Source organism: Bombina bombina, chromosome 3, assembly GCF_027579735.1.
Source record: "Bombina bombina isolate aBomBom1 chromosome 3, aBomBom1.pri, whole genome shotgun sequence".
In the NCBI taxonomy this organism is placed as follows: Eukaryota; Metazoa; Chordata; class Amphibia; order Anura; family Bombinatoridae; genus Bombina; species Bombina bombina.
Genome location: NC_069501.1, coordinates 311,978,829 through 311,997,610, shown reverse-complemented (window position 1 = coordinate 311,997,610; position 18,782 = coordinate 311,978,829). Strand labels below are relative to the sequence as shown.

Sequence of the window (18,782 nt, the reverse complement as noted above, 5' to 3'; positions counted from 1 at the left end):
ACACGTGGGACACATTTTGAGAGGGGGTTCCACCATGGCTTCTCAACACATTGAACAAGGATTTTCCTTGGTGACAGACATGTTTAACAGACTAGTAGTAAGACAAACAGGCTTAGAAATCACATTAATCAAGCAAAAACACACTTTGCAAAAAAAAGTTACTGTGCCTTTAAGAAATAAAAAAGGCACACAATTTTCACAGTATGTACCTAAAGCATTGGTAAGATTGCACAACTAGCAAAAAAATCGATTAACCCCTTAATGCCCAAACCGGATCAATAGTAAGCTAACAGACCGGTTAAAACAAATTTAGCACCTTGCCACAGCTCTGCTCGGATTTATGGGGAAAAAGCTTCTTATGGGTCCTCAAACTGTAGCAGGAGCCACCATGTGAACACAGCCTGAAGATCTAGTCAAACTAATTGCGCATCTGAGGCGCGAAATTAGGCCCCTCCCACCTTACTCCGGTGCTGTGAGGCCTAAGAAAACACTCCTAAGAGTTATATTATTAGCCATGTGGGTAACAACCCCTGTAAGAAACCCAAAGGGACCTTCTAAGTGTCTCAAAAACGAGATTTATAAGTAAAAACCGTTTACCATAAAAAAAAAATGTCAACTTGCCATAAAATAGTGTCAACCAGCATAAATTAGCCCTGTTATGTAAGCTTGTAATTCCATACTTAGTCTCTGAATAAAGCTTACCCTTCCCTCATGGTGATCTTATCAGTCCTTTTCTAGCATTATCACAGTCTTGTCTAGAAATAAATGACTGAACATACCTTATTGCAGCCTAATCTGCAAACCGTTCCCCCCAACTGAAGTTTTCTTGTACTCCTCAGTCCTGTGTGGGAACAGCAGTGGATTTTAGTTACAACATGCTAAAATCATCTTCCTCTCTGCAGAAATCTTCATCTCTTTTCTGCTGGAGAGTAAATAGTACACACCGGTACCATTTAAAATAAACTTTTGCTTCCGAGAGAGACCCTATTGCTTAGAGCCGGCAAAGAGAATGACTGGGGGGTGGAGCTAGAGGGGGAGCTATATGGACAGCTCTGCTGTGTGCTCTCTTTTCCACTTCCTGCTAGGAAGGAGAATATCCCACAAGTAAAGGATGAATCCGTGGACTGGATACACCTTACAAGAGAAAGTTTAATTTTGACTAGACTGTCCATTTCATACGCACAAATATATTAATGATAAAATGTGTGTGAGACCAATGTCCCTTTAAATATTTTTAAGGACAACACTTTTCACAATGAAAAAACATAATTTATGTAAGAACTTAGCTGATAAATTCATTTCTTTCATATTAGCAAGAGTCCATGAGCTAGTGACGTATGGGATATACATTCCTACCAGGAGGGGCAAAGTTTCCCAAACCTCAAAATGCCTACAAATACACCCCTCACCACACCCACAAATCAGTTTAACGAATAGCCAAGAAGTGGGGTGATAAGAAAAAAGTGCAAAAGCATAAAAAAATAAGGAATTGGAATAATTGTGCTTTATACAAAAAAATCATAACCACCACAAAAAGGGTGGGCCTCATGGACTCTTGCTAATATGAAAGAAATGAATTTATCAGGTAAGTTCTTACATAAATTATGTTTTCTTTCATGTAATTAGCAAGCGTCCATGAGCTAGTGACGTATGGGATAAAGACTACCCAAGATGTGGATCTTTCCACGCAAGAGTCACTAGAGAGGGAGGGATAAAATAAAGACAGCCAATTCCGCTGAAAAATAATCCACACCCAAAATAAAGTTTAAATTTTATAATGAAAAAAAACTGAAAACATAAGCAGAAGATTCAAACTGAAACAGCTGCCTGAAGTACTTTTCTACCAAAAACAGCTTCAGAAGAAGAAAACACATCAAAATGGTAGAATTTAGTAAAAGTATGCAAAGAAGACCAAGTTGCTGCTTTGCAAATCTGATCAACCGAAGCTTCATTCCTAAACGCCCAGGAAGTAGAAACTGACCTAGTAGAATGAGCTGTAATCCTTTGAGGCGGAGTTTTACCCGACTCAACATAAGCATGATGAATTAAAGATTTCAACCAAGATGGCAAAGAAATGGCAGAGGCCTTCTGACCTTTCCTAGAACTGGAAAAGATAACAAATAGACTAGAAGTCTTTCGGAAATTCTTAGTAGCTTCAACATAATATTTCAAAGCTCTAACTACATCCAAAGAATGCAATGATTTCTCCTTAGAATTCTTAGGATTAGGACATAATGAAGGAACCACAATTTCTCTACTAATGTTGTTGGAATTCACAACCTTAGGTAAAAATGTAAAAGAAGTTCGCAACACCGCCTTATCCTGATGAAAAATCAGAAAAGGAGACTCACAAGAAAGAGCAGATAATTCAGAAACTCTTCTGGCAGAAGAGATAGCCAAAAGGAACAAAACTTTCCAAGAAAGTAATTTAATGTCCAATGAATGCATAGGTTCAAACGGAGGAGCTTGAAGAGCCCCCAGAACCAAATTCAAACTCCAAGGAGGAGAAATTAACTTAATGACAGGTTTTATACGAACCAAAGCTTGTACAAAACAATGAATATCAGGAAGATTAGCAATCTTTCTGTGAAAAAGAACAGAAAGAGCAGAGATTTGTCCTTTCAAGGAACTTGCAGACAAACCTTTCTCCAAACCATCCTGAAGAAACTGTAAAATTCTCGGAATTCTAAAAGAATGCCAGGAAAATGATGAGAAAGACACCAAGAAATATAAGTCTTCCAGACTCTATAATATATCTCCCTAGATACAGATTTACGAGCCTGTAACATAGTATTAATCACAGAGTCAGAGAAACCGCTTTGACTAAGAATCAAGCGTTCAATCTCCATACCTTTAAATTTAAGGATTTGAGATCCTGATGGAAAAAAGGACCTTGCGACAGAAGATCTGGCCTTAACGGAAGAGTCCACGGTTGGCAAGAGGCCATCCGGACAAGATCCGCATACCAAAACCTGTGAGGCCATGCTGGAGCTACCAGCAGAACAAACGAGCATTCCTTCAGAATCTTGGAGATCACTCTTGGAAGAAGAACTAGAGGCGGAAAGATATAAGCAGGATGATACTTCCAAGGAAGTGACAACGCATCCACTGCTTCCGCTTGAGGATCCCTGGATCTGGACAGATACCTGGGAAGTTTCTTGTTTAGATGAGAGGCCATCAGATCTATTTCTGGAAGTCCCCACATTTGGACAATCTGAAGAAATACCTCTGGGTGAAGAGACCATTCGCCCGGATGCAACGTTTGGCGACTGAGATAATCCGCTTCCCAATTGTCTATACCTGGGATATGAACCGCAGAAACTAGACAGGAGCTGGATTCCGCCCAAACCAGGAGATACTTCTTTCATAGCCAGAGGGCTGTGAGTCCTTCCTTGATGATTGATGTATGCCACAGATGTGACATTGTCTGTCTGAAAACAAATGGACGATTCTCTCTTTAGAAGAGGCCAAGACTGAAGAGCTCTGAAAATTGCACGGAGTTCCAAAATATTGATCGGTAATCTCACCTCCTGAGATTCCCAAACCCCTTGTGCCGTCAGAGACCCCCACACAGCTCCCCAACCTGTAAGACTTGCATCTGTTGAGATTACAGTCCAGGTCGGAAGAACAAAAGAAGCCCCCTGAACTAAACGATGGTGATCTGTCCACCACGTCAGAGAGTGTCGTACAATTGGTTTTAAAGATATTGAGATATCTGTGTAATCCTTACACCACTGGTTCAGCATACAGAGCTGAAGAGGTCGCATGTGAAAACGAGTAAATGGGATCGCGTCCGATGCAGCAGTCATAAGACCTAGAATTTCCATGCATAAGGCTACCGAAGGGAATGATTGTGACTGAAGGTTTCGACAAGCTGATATCAATTTTAGACGTCTCTTGTCTGTCAAAGATAGAGTCATGGACACTGAATCTATCTGGAAACCCAAAAAGGTTACCCTTGTCTGAGGAATCAATGAACTTTTTAGTAAATTGATCCTCCAACCATGATCTTGAAGAAACAACACAAGTCGATTCGTAAGAGATTCTGCTAAATGTGAAGACTGAGCAAGTACCAAGATATCATCCAAATAAGGAAATACCACAATACCCTGTTCTCTGATTACAGACAGAAGGCACCGAGAACCTTTGTAAAAATTCTTGGAGCTGTTGCTAGGCCAAACGGCAGAGCCACAAACTGGTAATGCTCGTCTAGGAACGAGAATCTCAGAAACTGATAGTGATCTGGATGAATCGGAATATGCAGATATGCATCCTGTAAATCTATTGTAGACATATAATGCCCTTGCTGAACAAAAGGCAGGATAGTCCTTACAGTTACCATTTTGAATGTTTGTATCCTTACATAACGATTCAATATTTTTAGATCCAGAACTGGTCTGAAGGAATTCTCCTTCTTTGGTACAATGAAGAGATTTGAATAAAACCCCAGCCCCTGTTCCAAAACTGGAACAGGCACAATTACTCCAGCCAACTCTAGATCTGAAACACATTTCAGAAATGCTTGAGCCTTCGCTGGATTTACTGGGACACGGGAAAGAAAAAATCTCTTTGCAGGAGGCCTTATCTTGAAGCCAATTCTGTACCCTTCTGAAATAATGTTCTGAATCCAAAGATTGTGAACGGAATTGATCCAAATTCCTTTGAAAAAACGTAATCTGCCCCCTACCAGCTGAGCTGGAATGAGGGCCGCACCTTCATGTGGACTTAGGAGCTGGCTTTGATTTTCTAAAAGGCTTGGATTTATTCCAGACTGGAGATGGTTTTCAAACTGATACCGCTCCTGAGGATGAAGGATCAGGCTTTTGTTCCTTGTTGTGACGAAAGGAACGAAAACGATTATTAGACCTAAATTTACCTTTAGATTTTTTATCCTGTGGTAAAAAAGTTCCTTTCCCTCCAGTAACAGTTGAGATAATAGAATCCAACTGAGAACCAAATAATTTATTACCCTGGAAAGAAAGGGAAAGCAGAGTAGACTTAGAAGACATATCAGCATTCCAAGTTTTAAGCCATAAAGCTCTTCTAGCTAAAATAGCTAGACATATATACCTGACATCAACTCTAATGATATCAAAGATGGCATCACAAATAAAATTATTAGCATGTTGAAGAACAATAATGCTATGAAAATTATGATCTGTTACTTGTTGCGCTAAAGCTTCTAACCAAAAAGTTGAAGCTGCAGCAACATCCGCCAAAGATATAGCAGGTCTAAGAAGATTACCTGAACACAAGTAAGCTTTTCTTAGAAAGGATTCAATTTTCCTATCTAAAGGATCCTTAAAGGAAGTACCATCTGCCGTAGGAATGGTAGTACGCTTAGCAAGAGTAGAGACAGCCCCATCAACCTTAGGGATTTTGTCCCAAAATTCTAATCTGTCAGATGGCACAGGATATAATTGCTTAAAACGTTTAGAAGGAGTAAATGAATTACCCAAATTATTCCATTCCCTGGAAATTACTTCAGAAATAGCACCAGGAACAGGAAAAACTTCTGGAATAACTACAGGAGATTTAAAAACCTTATCTAAACGTTTAGATTTAGTATCAAGAGGACCAGAATCCTCTATTTCTAATGCAATTAAGACTTCTTTAAGTAAAGAACGAATAAATTCCATTTTAAATAAATATGAAGATTTATCAGCATCAACCTCTGAGACAGAATCCTCTGAACCAGAAGAGCCATTATCAGAATCAGAATGATGATGTTCATTTAAAAATTCATCTGAAAAATGAGAAGTTTTAAAAGACTTTTTACGTTTACTAGAAGGAGGAATAACAGACATAGCCTTCTTAATGGATTTAGAAACAAAATCTCTTATGTTATCAGGAACACTCTGAGTATTAGATGTTGATGGAACAGCAACAGGTAATGTAACTTTACTAAAGGAAATATTATCTGCATTAACAAGTTTGTCATGACATTCAATACAAACAACAGCTGGAGGAACAGCTACCAGAAGTTTACAGCAGAAACACTTAGCTTTGGTAGCTCCAGCACCAGGCAGCGATTTTCCAGAAGTATCTTCTGACTTAGCTTCAACATGGGACATCTTGCAATATGTAATATAAAAAAAAAAAAAAACAACATATAAAGCAAAATTGATCAAATTCCTTAAATGACAGTTTCAGGAATGGGAAAAAATGCCAGTGAACAAGCTTCTAGCAACCAGAAGCAATAAAAAATGAGACTTAAATAATGTGGAGACAAAAGTGACGCCCATATTTTTTTAGCGCCAAATAAGACGCCCACATTATTTAGCGCCTAAATGCTTTTGGCGCCAAAAATGACGCCACATCCGGAACGCCGACATTTTTGGCGCAAAAGAACGTCAAAAATGACGCAACTTCCGGCAACACGTATGACGCCGGAAACAGAAAAAAAAATTTGCGCCAAAAAAGTCAGCGCCAAGAATGACGCAATAAAATTAAGCATTTTCAGCCCCCGCGAGCCTAACAGCCCACAGGGAAAAATCAAATTTTAAGGTAAGAAAAAAATTGTTTTATTCAAATGCATTATCCCAAATATGAAACTGATTGTCTGAAAATAAGGAATGTTGAATATCCTGAGTCAAGGCAAATAAATGTTTGAATACATATATTTAGAACTTTATAAAAAAAAGTGCCCAACCATAGCTTTAGAGTGTCACAGAAAATAAGACTTACTTACCCCAGGACACTCATCTACATGTTTGTAGAAAGCCAAACCAGTACTGAAATGAAAATCAGCAGAGGTAATGGTATATATATATATATATATATAAGAGTATATCGTCGATCTGAAAAGGGAGGTAAGAGATGAATCTCTACGACCGATAACAGAGAACCTATGAAATAGACCCCGTAGAAGGAGATCATTGAATTCAAATAGGCAATACTCTCCTCACATCCCTCTGACATTCACTGCACGCTGAGAGGAAAACCGGGCTCCAACCTGCTGCGGAGCGCATATCAACGTAGAATCTAGCACAAACTTACTTCACCACCTCCATAGAAGGCAAAGTTTGTAAAACTGAATTGTGGGTGTGGTGAGGGGTGTATTTATAGGCATTTTGAGGTTTGGGAAACTTTGCCCCTCCTGGTAGGAATGTATATCCCATACGTCACTAGCTCATGGACTCTTGCTAATTACATGAAAGAAATGCTTACTTATCCAGTCCAGAAAGACCACCAAAAGATATAGCCACAGTCATTATCTTAGGAGTAATGTTTCTAGTGAAGGATATTTAAAAAAAAAAAAAAAACAGACGCAATCTACTAACCATTCTGGTATCATTGTAATATTGAGTTATAAAAATACTCACCACAATAACATCAGGATCAATTTTATGTATTTTTGCCAGAAAAAAGCCCAAGAGAGTTCTTTCGGTTAAAGCGATTTCAATATTTGCATTCTGCATTTAAAAAAAAAAAGTTAAACAGATACTACAATATTGTGCAATTATATATTTGAATAATGTGGTTTATAAAGAGCAAAAAAAAAACAGGTAAATTAAAGTGATATTAACATATCAACATGACTAAACTAGCATTGGCTAAGTGTCTTTGTTTATTGGGGAGATAAAAAAAAGTGCAAGCAAAGTAAAGTATAAGTGATTTGTTCAACCAAGTTACGTCAGTTTTAGAGTGCTTCTAAAAAATGTTATTGAGGAGAAAGTGAGAGCTCCCTAATTCAGTAGAAGAAACAAAATTGCAATAACATTTCTAAAGTTAGTAAATCTATACATGAGACCATTTTTGGTTGAAAAATCCTAGACTGAATCTAAATTTGGAAATCTGGGTGAAAAACAAGCCAAGACAGAAGACCTTTTAACATTCAGCAAGCTTCTGGAAATGCCCCGATTGTTTTAGACTATTTAAAAATTATAGATCATCAAAAGACTCACAAAGGTAAGAGAACAAAAGCAATGTTGAAACACAACTCACATATAAAACTAGCACTAAGCAGCAGATCTAGCTTGAGTGCACTTTTCCTCCTTTCACCCAAGAGAAAGGACTGCATTTAGATACATACGCTTATACGTCAAGGTTAGCTGAGGTAGACACGACTCGCTGACTAATATGGTATTTCACAGCTTGAACATTATGGGTAAATATAGACAAATCAAATTAAATTGGTTCCTTAGTAATAGGTACAGAATTAGAAATTTAAGTTAAAATCAGGGGCTACAAATATTTATCATCAGACGCCTGTTGAACATTAAGCATTGTAACTTCCATCAGAATTCTATTGCAAAGACCAGGACTACAGCAACAACAAAATATAGTAAGAGAGTAAAATCAAAACAGATAGAAAGTGTGCTGCCTATAATGGTGCTGTGGGGCCCATGCTACTGCACAAAACAAAATTTATGCTTACGTGATAAATTTATTTCTTGAATCGGTGAGTCCATGGATCATCATCAATTACTGTTGGGAATATCACTCCTGGCCAGCAGGAGGAGGCAAAGAGCACCACAGCAAAGCTATTAAATATGACTCCCCTACCCACAATCCCCAGTCATTCGACCGAAGGAAAAGGAGAGAAAGGAAGCAACACAAGGTGCAGAGGTGCCTGAGGTTTACACAACAAAAAAGTCTGAAAAATACAGGGCAGGACTTGGACTCACCGTGTCAAGAAAGAAAGAAATGTATCAGGTAAGCATAAATGTTTTCTTTCTAATGACACCGAGTCCACGGATTATCATTAATTACTGTTGGGAACCAATACCCAAGCAAGAGGACACAGATAAGGGAGGGACAAGACAGTGAACCTAAACAGAAGGCACCACTGCTTGAAGAACCTTCCTTCCTATCCTAGGTGTTTTGAAAAACAACCGCTCCTTTGTTCAGTAGCGTTTTTTTTCACGCTAGCGTTGGTTGTTTCAGATCCCAGGCCGGTCCGTCACATGTAATCTTCCGTCACTTCCTGTTTAGCAGTGACTTCGTAACATCAGGATGGATGTCCACAAAATTGTGTATCCTGGATGGATTGGAAAAGTGTTGAACGCTACGCGTTTCAGCTGTCACTACAGCCTTTCTGAAGCGAATTGATTCTTAGCCTTATCTGTCCTGCAGCTTGGTATAAAGTCTGACAGTTTCACTCCTCTCAGTGTTTGAAACTGTCAGACTAGCGTGAAAAAAAACGCTACTGAACAAAGGAGCGGTTGTTTTTCAAAACACCTAGGATAACGTTCCCCTTCTACAGATCTGAAAGTAAGACTTACCATAAAATCTTTACCCTAATAAAGGATTACGTTTTAAAGACTAAGCTTATACCGGTATTTGCTGAACATCTCATCATATCTGGACAAAGACCCCTTTTATTGGAAAAGTAATTTCTTGCCTTACCCTGCCAAGAGTTGGACAATAAACATATACTAATAGACATAAAGAAATGATGATATAACAAATATATGTATACACATTACAAACAAATTATTCTTTCTTATTGACTATATTGTTTTTGTCAAACAGATGGCTTTATATCAAAGTTGAATATTTAGTATAATCATACACAAGATTTATTTATTTTTATTTTTAATTTTTAATTTTATTTTTATAACACATTTTTTATAACACATTTTATCTATATACATGTCTTTTTGATCTATTGCATATATTGCTCGAATGGATCCCTTAGGTTACTGATGCAATGTGTCCAATTTATTGAAAAATACATTTATTATAACTTGTCACATTGATTGGCCAATCAACTCTTAGAGATATTTTTCATATGTTCTTTATTTTGTTATTTTTTTCTGTTTAATTTCAGTTATTGGATCATATATGATACATTTTTGAAATATAATGTTTTTTAATATAGTGTTTTTCTAATAAAGTGTCTTTTAATATAGTGCTTTTATCAGAAAAAGATCTTCTATTATCCCATTAAGAAAATTCAATAAACTATATTTATAAGTCCTATCCTTATCTCTTTTTAATTATTATTATCAACTAAAAAATAGTCTTTCATTATTTAGGCAACTATTTAGGTCAGTTTAGTGCTGTTTTTAACTTTTAGACAATTAGTTTAACCTGGCCACTCAGGTTTAAATTAAATAGGCGCAACCTTGCTTTTTGTATTTTTCCACTGTATCTATTTAATTATCAATTTTTTAAGGTTTTATTGATACAGCTGGGTTGTTTAGTGAAATTACAGTTCATTATTAGTATTAATATCTTACATCTGCCTTCCGAATCACACTGCAACGCCAAGACTTCAGAGACTCTCCGAGCAGAAGAAATGATAAGCAGAAACAAAACTTTCCAAGATAACATCTTAATATCTAAGGAATGCATAGGATCAAACGGAGCCTGCTGAAGGACTTTAAGAACAAAATTAAGACTTCAGGCAGGAGTAAAAGGTTTAAACACAGGCCTGACAAAAGGTTTGCACACCTGGAACATCCGCCAGACACATATGCAACAAAATAGACTAGGCCGATATTTGTCCCTTTAAAGTACTTGCTGACAACCCCTTCTCCAGACCTTCCTGGAGAATAGACAAAATCCTAGGAAAATCCTGACTCTACTCCACAAGAAACCTTTGTATTCACACACCAGTACAGATATTGACACCATATTTTAGGGTAAATCTTTCAAGTCACAGGCTTACGAGCCTGGATCAAGGTCTTAATGACCGACACCGAAAACCCGTGCTTAGATAAAATTAAGCGTTTAATCTCCAGTCAGCTTTAGAGAAACGAGATTTGGCTAAAGGAAGGGCCCTTGAAGCAGAAGGTCCTTCCTCAGCGGGAGTCTCCAAAGTAGAAGAGATGACATTTCAACTAGGTCTGCATACCAGATCCTGCGAGGCAACACCGGTGCTATGAGAATCACCGAAGCCCTCTCCTGCTTGATCCGAGCAATGACTCGTGGGAGGAGAGCAAACCGAGGGAACAGGTATGCTAGACAAATTTTATGGCACCACTAGCGCATCTATCAGAACTGCCTGTGGGTCCCGTTCTGCCGAGAAGCCATGAGATCTAGATCCAGCTGCCCCTATTTGAGGATCAAACTGGAAAACACCTCCGGATGGAGTTCCCACTCCCCCGGGTGAAAGGTCTGTCTGCTCAGAAAATCCGCTTCCCAATTGTCCACTCCTGGAATGTGGATCGCAGATAGACAGCAGTTGTGGGTCTCCGCCCACTGAATCATTTTGCCACCTGTGACATGGCCAAGGAACTGCGAGTTCCTCCCTGGTGGTTGATGTAAGCCACCGAAGTTATGTTGTCCGAATGGAACCTGATAAACCAGGCTAAAGCTAATTGAGGCCAAGACAGAAGAGCATTGAAGATCACCCTCAGCTCTAGAATGTGTATGGGGAGAACTGACTCCTCTCGAGTCCATAGACCCTGAGCCTTCAACGAGCCCCAGACTGCTCCCCATCCCAGCAAGCTGGCATCCGTGGTCACAATCATCCAGGTAGGTCTGTGGAAGCAGGTTCCCAAGGAAAGGTGATCCTGAGACAACCACCATGGAAGGGATTCTCTTGTCGCCTGATCCAGATCTATTCGCAGAGACAGATCCGCATAGTCCCCGTTCCATTGCCTGAGCATGCATAACTGCAGAGGTTTGAGATGGAACCGAGCAAACGGAATGATGTCCATGGCAGCTACCATCAAACCAATTACCTCCATACATTGAGCCACTGACGGCCGAGGAGAGGACTGAAAGCCAAGGTAAGAGTCAAAGATCCTTGTCTTTCTGACCTCTGTCAGAAAAATCTTCAATTATAGGGAGTCTATTATGGTCCCAAAGAACACTACCCTTGTAGCTGGAACAAAATAACTTTTTCCCAGATTCACCTTCCATCCGTGGGAGCTAAGAAAAGACAACAAGATCTGCGTATAAGAGTTTGCTTGTTGAAAAGATGGCGCCTGAACCAGATTGTTGTCCAGAAAAGGCGCCACAGCAATGCCCCGAGAATGGATCACTGCCAACAGAGCCCCCAGGACCTTTGAGAAAATTCTGGGAGCTGTGGCAAGGCTGAATGGAAGAGCCACAAATTAGAAGTGCTTGTCTAGAAAAGCAAATCTCAGAAACTTGTGATGATCCCTGTGGATGGGAACATGAAGGTACGCATCCTTTAGGTCTATAGTTGTAATGAACTGACCCTCTTGAACCAAGGGAAGAATGGAACGGATAGTCTCCATCTTGAAGGTCTGAAAGTTCCCTCTTTCTTGGGCACCACGAACAGATTTGAGTAGAATCCCAGACCATGTTCCTGCAAGGGAACTGGAACTATCACTCCCAGGGCAGAAAGATCCCGGACACAATGTAAGAACACCTCTCTTTATCTGGTCTACAGATAATCTTGTGAGGAGGAACCTGCCCCTGGGAGGAAAAGTCTTGAACTCTAGTTTGTACCCCTGGGATACGTCCACCGCCCAGGGATCAGGAACATCCCAAACCCAGGCCTGAACGAATAAAGAAAAAGTCTGCCCCCTACAGGATCCGCTCCGGGATCTGGGGCAGACCCTTCATTCATTTGCGGGCTTCTTAGATTGCTTCCCCTTATCCAAGACTGATTGGGCTTCCAAGAAGGCTCGGACTGTTCCTGCTTGGAAGAGGGGGGCTTACCTCTAAAGTTTTGAAAGGAACGAAAATTACTCTAATGTCCTTTCTGTTTATTTCTCTTATCCTATGGGAGGAAATGTCCTTTTTCTCCTGTAATATCCGAGATAATTTCGGCCAAGCCTGGCCCAAACAAGGTCTTACCCTTGTAGGGAATCGCCAAAAGTTTGGACTTAGAAGAAAAATCCGCATACCACGATTTCAACCATAAGGCTTTGCGAGCTAGTACAGCAAAGCCAGATATATTTGCTCCCAACTTAATGACTTGCAAGGAAGCATCTGTGATAAAGGAATTGGCCAACTTAAGAGCCTTCTTGAAAATTGGAGACTGAGAAAAAGGAATTCCAGGTCTCTCCCACACCCGTACAATAATCTCTGTAGCACAGTCTGGTACAGGGAAAACCTCCACCGGAGGTAGATCAAAGTACTTGTTCAGTTTACTAGACTTCTTAGGATTGACTACGACAGTAGTATCGGAGTCGTCCAATGTAGCCAAAACCTCCTTAAAGTAACAGGCGGAGGTGTTCTAACTTAAATATGAAGGATACAACCTCAGCATCAGAAGGAATTATACTGTATGAGTCTGAGATTTTACCCTCAGACGCTACTGAAGTATCTTCATCCTCAGACTTCTGAGAGGAAACACTGAGCAACCACAACTGGATCAGAAACCTTACTGATTCTTTAAAAACAGAATTTATGTTTACCTGATAAATTACTTTCTCCAACGGTGTGTCCGGTCCACGGCGTCATCCTTACTTGTGGGATATTCTCTTCCCCAACAGGAAATGGCAAAGAGCCCAGCAAAGCTGGTCACATGATCCCTCCTAGGCTCCGCCTACCCCAGTCATTCGACCAACGTTAAGGAGGAATATTTGCATAGGAGAAACCATATGTTACCGTGGTGACTGTAGTTAAAGAAAATTAATTATCAGACCTGATTAAAAAAACCAGGGCGGGCCGTGGACCGGACACACCGTTGGAGAAAGTAATTTATCAGGTAAACATAAATTCTGTTTTCTCCAACATAGGTGTGTCCGGTCCACGGCGTCATCCTTACTTGTGGGAACCAATACCAAAGCTTTAGGACACGGATGAAGGGAGGGAGCAAATCAGGTCACCTAAATGGAAGGCACCACGGCTTGCAAAACCTTTCTCCCAAAAATAGCCTCAGAAGAAGCAAAAGTATCAAATTTGTAAAATTTAGAAAAAGTGTGCAGTGAAGACCAAGTCGCTGCCTTACATATCTGATCAACAGAAGCCTCGTTCTTGAAGGCCCATGTGGAAGCCACAGCCCTAGTGGAGTGAGCTGTGATTCTTTCAGGAGGCTGCCGTCCGGCAGTCTCATAAGCCAATCGGATAATGCTTTTAATCCAGAAGGAGAGAGAGGTAGAAGTTGCTTTTTGACCTCTCCGTTTACCAGAATAAACAACAAACAAAGACAAAGTTTGTCTGAAATCCTTAGTAGCTGCTAAGTAAAATTTGAGAGCACGAACTACATCCAAGTTGTGCAACAAACGTTCCTTCTTTGAAACTGGATTAGGACACAAAGAAGGCACAACTATCTCCTGGTTAATGTTTTTGTTAGAAACAACTTTTGGAAGAAAACCAGGTTTAGTACGCAAAACCACCTTATCTGCATGGAACACCAGATAAGGAGAGAACACTGCAGAGCAGAAAATTCTGAAACTCTTCTAGCAGAAGAAATTGCAACCAAAAACAAAACTTTCCAAGATAATAACTTAATATCAACGGAATGTAAGGGTTCAAACGGAACCCCCTAAAGAACTGAAAGAACTAGGTTGAGACTCCAAGGAGGAGTCAAAATTTTGTAAACAGGCTTGATTCTAACCAGAGCCTGAACAAAGGCTAGAACATCTGGCACAGCTGCCAGCTTTTTGTGAAGTAACACAGACAAGGCAGAAATCTGTCCCATCAAGGAACTTGCAGATAATCCTTTTTCCAATCCTTCTCGAAGGAAGGATAGACTCTTAGGAATCTTAACCTTGTCCCAAGGGAATCCTGCAGATTCACACCAACAGATATACCAAATTATGTGGTAATTTTTCTGGTTACAGGCTTTCAGGCCTGAACAAGAGTATTAATAACAGAATCTGAGAACCCTCGCTTTGATAAGATCAAGCGTTCAATCTCCAAGCAGTCAGCTGGAGTGGGTCGAACGGACCTAGAACAAGAAGGTCTCGTCTCAAAGGTAGCTTCCATGGTGGAGCCGATGACATATTCACCAGATCTGCATACCAAGTCCTGCGTGGCCACGCAGGAGCTATCAAAATCACCGACGCCCTCTCCTGATTGATCCTGGCTACCAGCCTGGGGATGAGAGGAAACGGCGGGAACACATAAGCTAGTTTGAAGGTCCAAGGTGCTACTAGTGCATCCACTAGAGCCGCCTTGGGATCCCTGGATCTGTACCCGTAGTAAGGAACTCTGAAGTTCTGACGAGAGGCCATCAGATCCATGTCTGGAATGCCCCACGGTTGAGTGACTTGGGCAAAGATTTCCGGATGGAGTTCCCACTCCCCCGGATGCAATGTCTGACGACTCAGAAAATCCGCTTCCCAATTTTCCACTCCTGGGATGTGGATAGCAGACAGGTGGCAGGAGTGAGACTCCGCCCATAGAATGATTTTGGTCACTTCTTCCATCGCTAGGGAACTCCTTGTTCCCCCCTGATGGTTGATGTATGAACTTGGCCCTCGCTAGCTGAGGCCAAGCTTTGAGAGCATTGAATATCGCTCTCAGTTCCAGAATATTTATCGGTAGAAGAGATTCTACCCGAGACCAAAGACCCTGAGCTTTCAGGGATCCCCAGACCGCGCCCCAGCCCATCAGACTGGCGTCGGTCGTGACAATGACCCACACTGGTCTGCGGAAGGTCATCCCTTGTGACAGGTTGTCCAGGGACAGCCACCAACGGAATGAGTCTCTGGTCCTCTGATTTACTTGTATCTTCGGAGACAAGTCTGAATAGTCCCCATTCCACTGACTGAGCATGAACAGTTGTAATGGTCTTAGATGAATGCGCACAAAAGGAACTATGTCCATTGCCGCTACCATCAAACCTATCACTTCCATGCACTGCGCTATGGAAGGAAGAGGAACGGAATGAAGTAACCGACAAGAGTCTAGAAGTTTTGTTTTTCTGGCTTCTGTCAGAAAAATCCTCATTTCTAAGGAGTCTATTATAGTTCCCAAGAAGGGAACCCTCGTTGACGGAGATAGAGAACTCTTTTCCACGTTCACTTTCCATCCGTGAGATCTGAGAAAGGCCAGGACAATGTCCGTGTGAGCCTTTACTTGAGGAAGGGACGACGCTCGAATCAGAATGTCGTCCAAGTAAGGTACTACAGCAATGCCCCTTGGTCTTAGCACCGCCAGAAGGGACCCTAGTACCTATGAGAAAATCCTAGGAGCAGTGGCTAATCCGAAAGAAAACGCCACGAACTGGAAATGCTTGTCCAGGAATTCAAACCTTAGGAACCGATGATGTTCCTTGTGGATAGGAATATGTAGATACGCATCCTTGAAATCCACCTTGGTCATGAATTGACCTTCCTGGATGGAAGGAAGGAGTGTTCGAATGGTTTCCATCTTGAACGATGGAACCTTGAGAAACTTGTTCAAGATCTTGAGATCTAAGATTGGTCTGAACGTTCCCTCTTTTTTGGGAACTATGAACAGATTGGAGTAGAACCCCATCCCTTGTTCTCCTAATGGAACAGGATGAATCACTCCCATTTTTAGCAGGTCTTCTACCCAATGTAAGAATGCCTGTCTTCTTATGTGGTCTGAAGACAACTGAGACCTGTGGAACCTCCCCCTTGGAGGAAGCCCCTTGAACTCCAGAGAATAACCTTGGGAGACTATTTCTAGCGCCCAAGGATCCAGAACATCTCTTGCCCCAGCCTGAGCGAAGAGAGAGAGTCTGCCCCCCACCAGATCCGGTCCCGGATCGGGGGCCCGCATTTCATGCTGTCTTGGTAGCAGTGGCAGGTTTCCTGGCCTGCTTTCCTTTGTTCCAGCCTTGCATAGGTCTCCAGGCTGGATTGGCTTGAGAAGTATTACCTTCCTGCTTAGAGGACGTAGCCCTTGGGGCTGATCCGTTTCTGCGAAAGGGACGAAACTTAGGTTTATTTTTGGTCTTGAAAAGACCTATCCTGAGGAAGGGCGTGGCCCTTGCCCCCAGTGATATCAGAGATAATCTCTTTCAAGTCAGGGCCAAAGAGTGTTTTCCCCTTGAAAGGAATGTCAAGCAATTTGTTCTTGGAAGACGCATCCGCTGCCCAAGATTTTAACCAAAGCGCTCTGCGCCACAATAGCAAACCCAGAATTTTTTCGCCGCTAACCTAGCCAATTGCAAGGTGGCGTCTAGGGTGAAAGAATTAGCCAATTTAAGAGCACGAATTCTGTCCATAATCTCCTCATAAGAAGAAGAATTACTAATAATCGCCTTTCCTAGCTCATCAAACTAGAAACACGCGGCTGCAGTGACAGGGACAATGCATGCAATTGGTTGTAGAAGGGAACCTTGCTGAACAAACATCTTTAGCAGACCTTCTAATTTTTTATCCATAGGATCTTGGAAAGCACAACTATCTTCTATGGGTATAGTGGCGCGCTTGTGTAGAGTAGAAACCGCCCCCTCGACCTTGGGGACTGTCTGCCATCAGTCCTTTCTGGGGTCGACTATAGGAAAACAATTTTATAAATATGGGGGGAGGTACTAAAGGTATACCGGGCCTGTCCCATTCTTTACTAACAATGTACGCCACCCGCTTGGATATAGGAAAAGCTTCGGGGGGCCCCGGGGCCTCTAAGAACTTTTCCATTTTACATAGTGGTTCTGGAATGACCAGATAATCACAATCATCCAAATTGGATAACACCTCCTTAAGCAGAGCGCGGAGATGTTCCAACTTAAATTTAAAAGTAATCACATCAGGTTCAGCTTGTTGAGAAATGTTTCCTGAATCTGAAATTTCTCCCTCAGACAAAACCTCCCTGGCCCCCTCAGACTGGTGTAGGGGCCCTTCAGAAACCATATCATCAGCGTTCTCATGCTCTACAGAATTTTCTAAAACAGAGCAGTCGCGCTTTCACTGATAAGTGGGCATATTGGCTAAAATGTTTTTGATAGAATTATCCATTACAGCCGTTAAATGTTGCATAGTAAGGGGGGCGGAGCTTGGTGAGCTGCAGAGCAGACGTGCAGACACAGAGCTCGTGAACAAAAAGCCTTTTAAAGTATTATTTACAACATTAATAAGCGCTAAAATACCAACAAAACCAACAGAGAAGTATCTGAGAGCCCATAGATAGCTTTCTTGAGAGGTATTTTTATTGCAAGAGAGGATCCGGAGCCAGGCCGATCTGAAGTACCGGAGGAGGTGACAGGAAAGTCCGGGGCTTCGGCCTACACCGGCATCTGAGACAACATAAGAACGGATCGTCTAAGAGAACAGTGGCATATCAATCCGATTGTAACCGGAATGAGAGAGAAGACTCTACCCAAGTAACCAAATCAGAGAGAGGGTAAGACATTTTGCTCCTTCACACACCCGATAATACCTATCTCAGATAGCGGCCTGCACGTTACAGCACAAGGCATTGCGATACACTTTGGCTAACAGAAAGATATTGCACTAAGGACATTATTGGGAAAGAACGATTTATGCAGGCATCAGCTTCCATATAAGAGCTCTCACAGTTGGCGCTGACAGCTGGGAAATATTCAAGAGCGTAAAGGGGTCTGCAGAGAGGAAGACCTAGCAGGCGGGAAAAATCGCCATTTTTTGTAACAAGACCTAATGTGAGAGCAACCTTCTTTATACATGGACAGTCTCCTTACAAGGCTCCCTATCTCCAAACTCTATACCTGGGCTGTGAAACTCCGTAGCAGCGGCTTGGGAATATTTATAGAGAATTTGCAGGAGCCTTTAAGTCATCTGACAAGAGAGACCACTTAACACATCTACCTCACCTCCTTAAAAGCACAATGTGATAGAGACTGCAATCTTAACATCTATTTTGCCTGACATTGGATTCACATGTACCCTGTAAATAGAGGGTTCCTATCAACATGAGCGTATAACCCTCAATAGTCCCCTATAAACCCTAAGAGTAAACAAGCGCAAGACATACTGAACACCTAGGTTCCCCACAACCGAAAACCCCAAACAAGA

The 18,782-nt window shown here is 41.4% G+C and overlaps 1 protein-coding gene across 1 annotated transcript in view; it reads right to left on the bottom strand.

Moving 5' to 3' along the window:
• The window catches only part of POLA1 (DNA polymerase alpha 1, catalytic subunit), a 1,417,985-nt gene that overhangs the window by 1,188,303 nt on the left and 210,900 nt on the right, over nucleotides 1-18,782 (bottom strand). Inside the window, exon 17 of the mRNA XM_053705268.1 lies at nucleotides 7,326-7,415. Coding sequence (XP_053561243.1) covers nucleotides 7,326-7,415 — 90 coding nt within the window. The remainder of the gene's footprint in view (nucleotides 1-7,325; nucleotides 7,416-18,782) is intronic.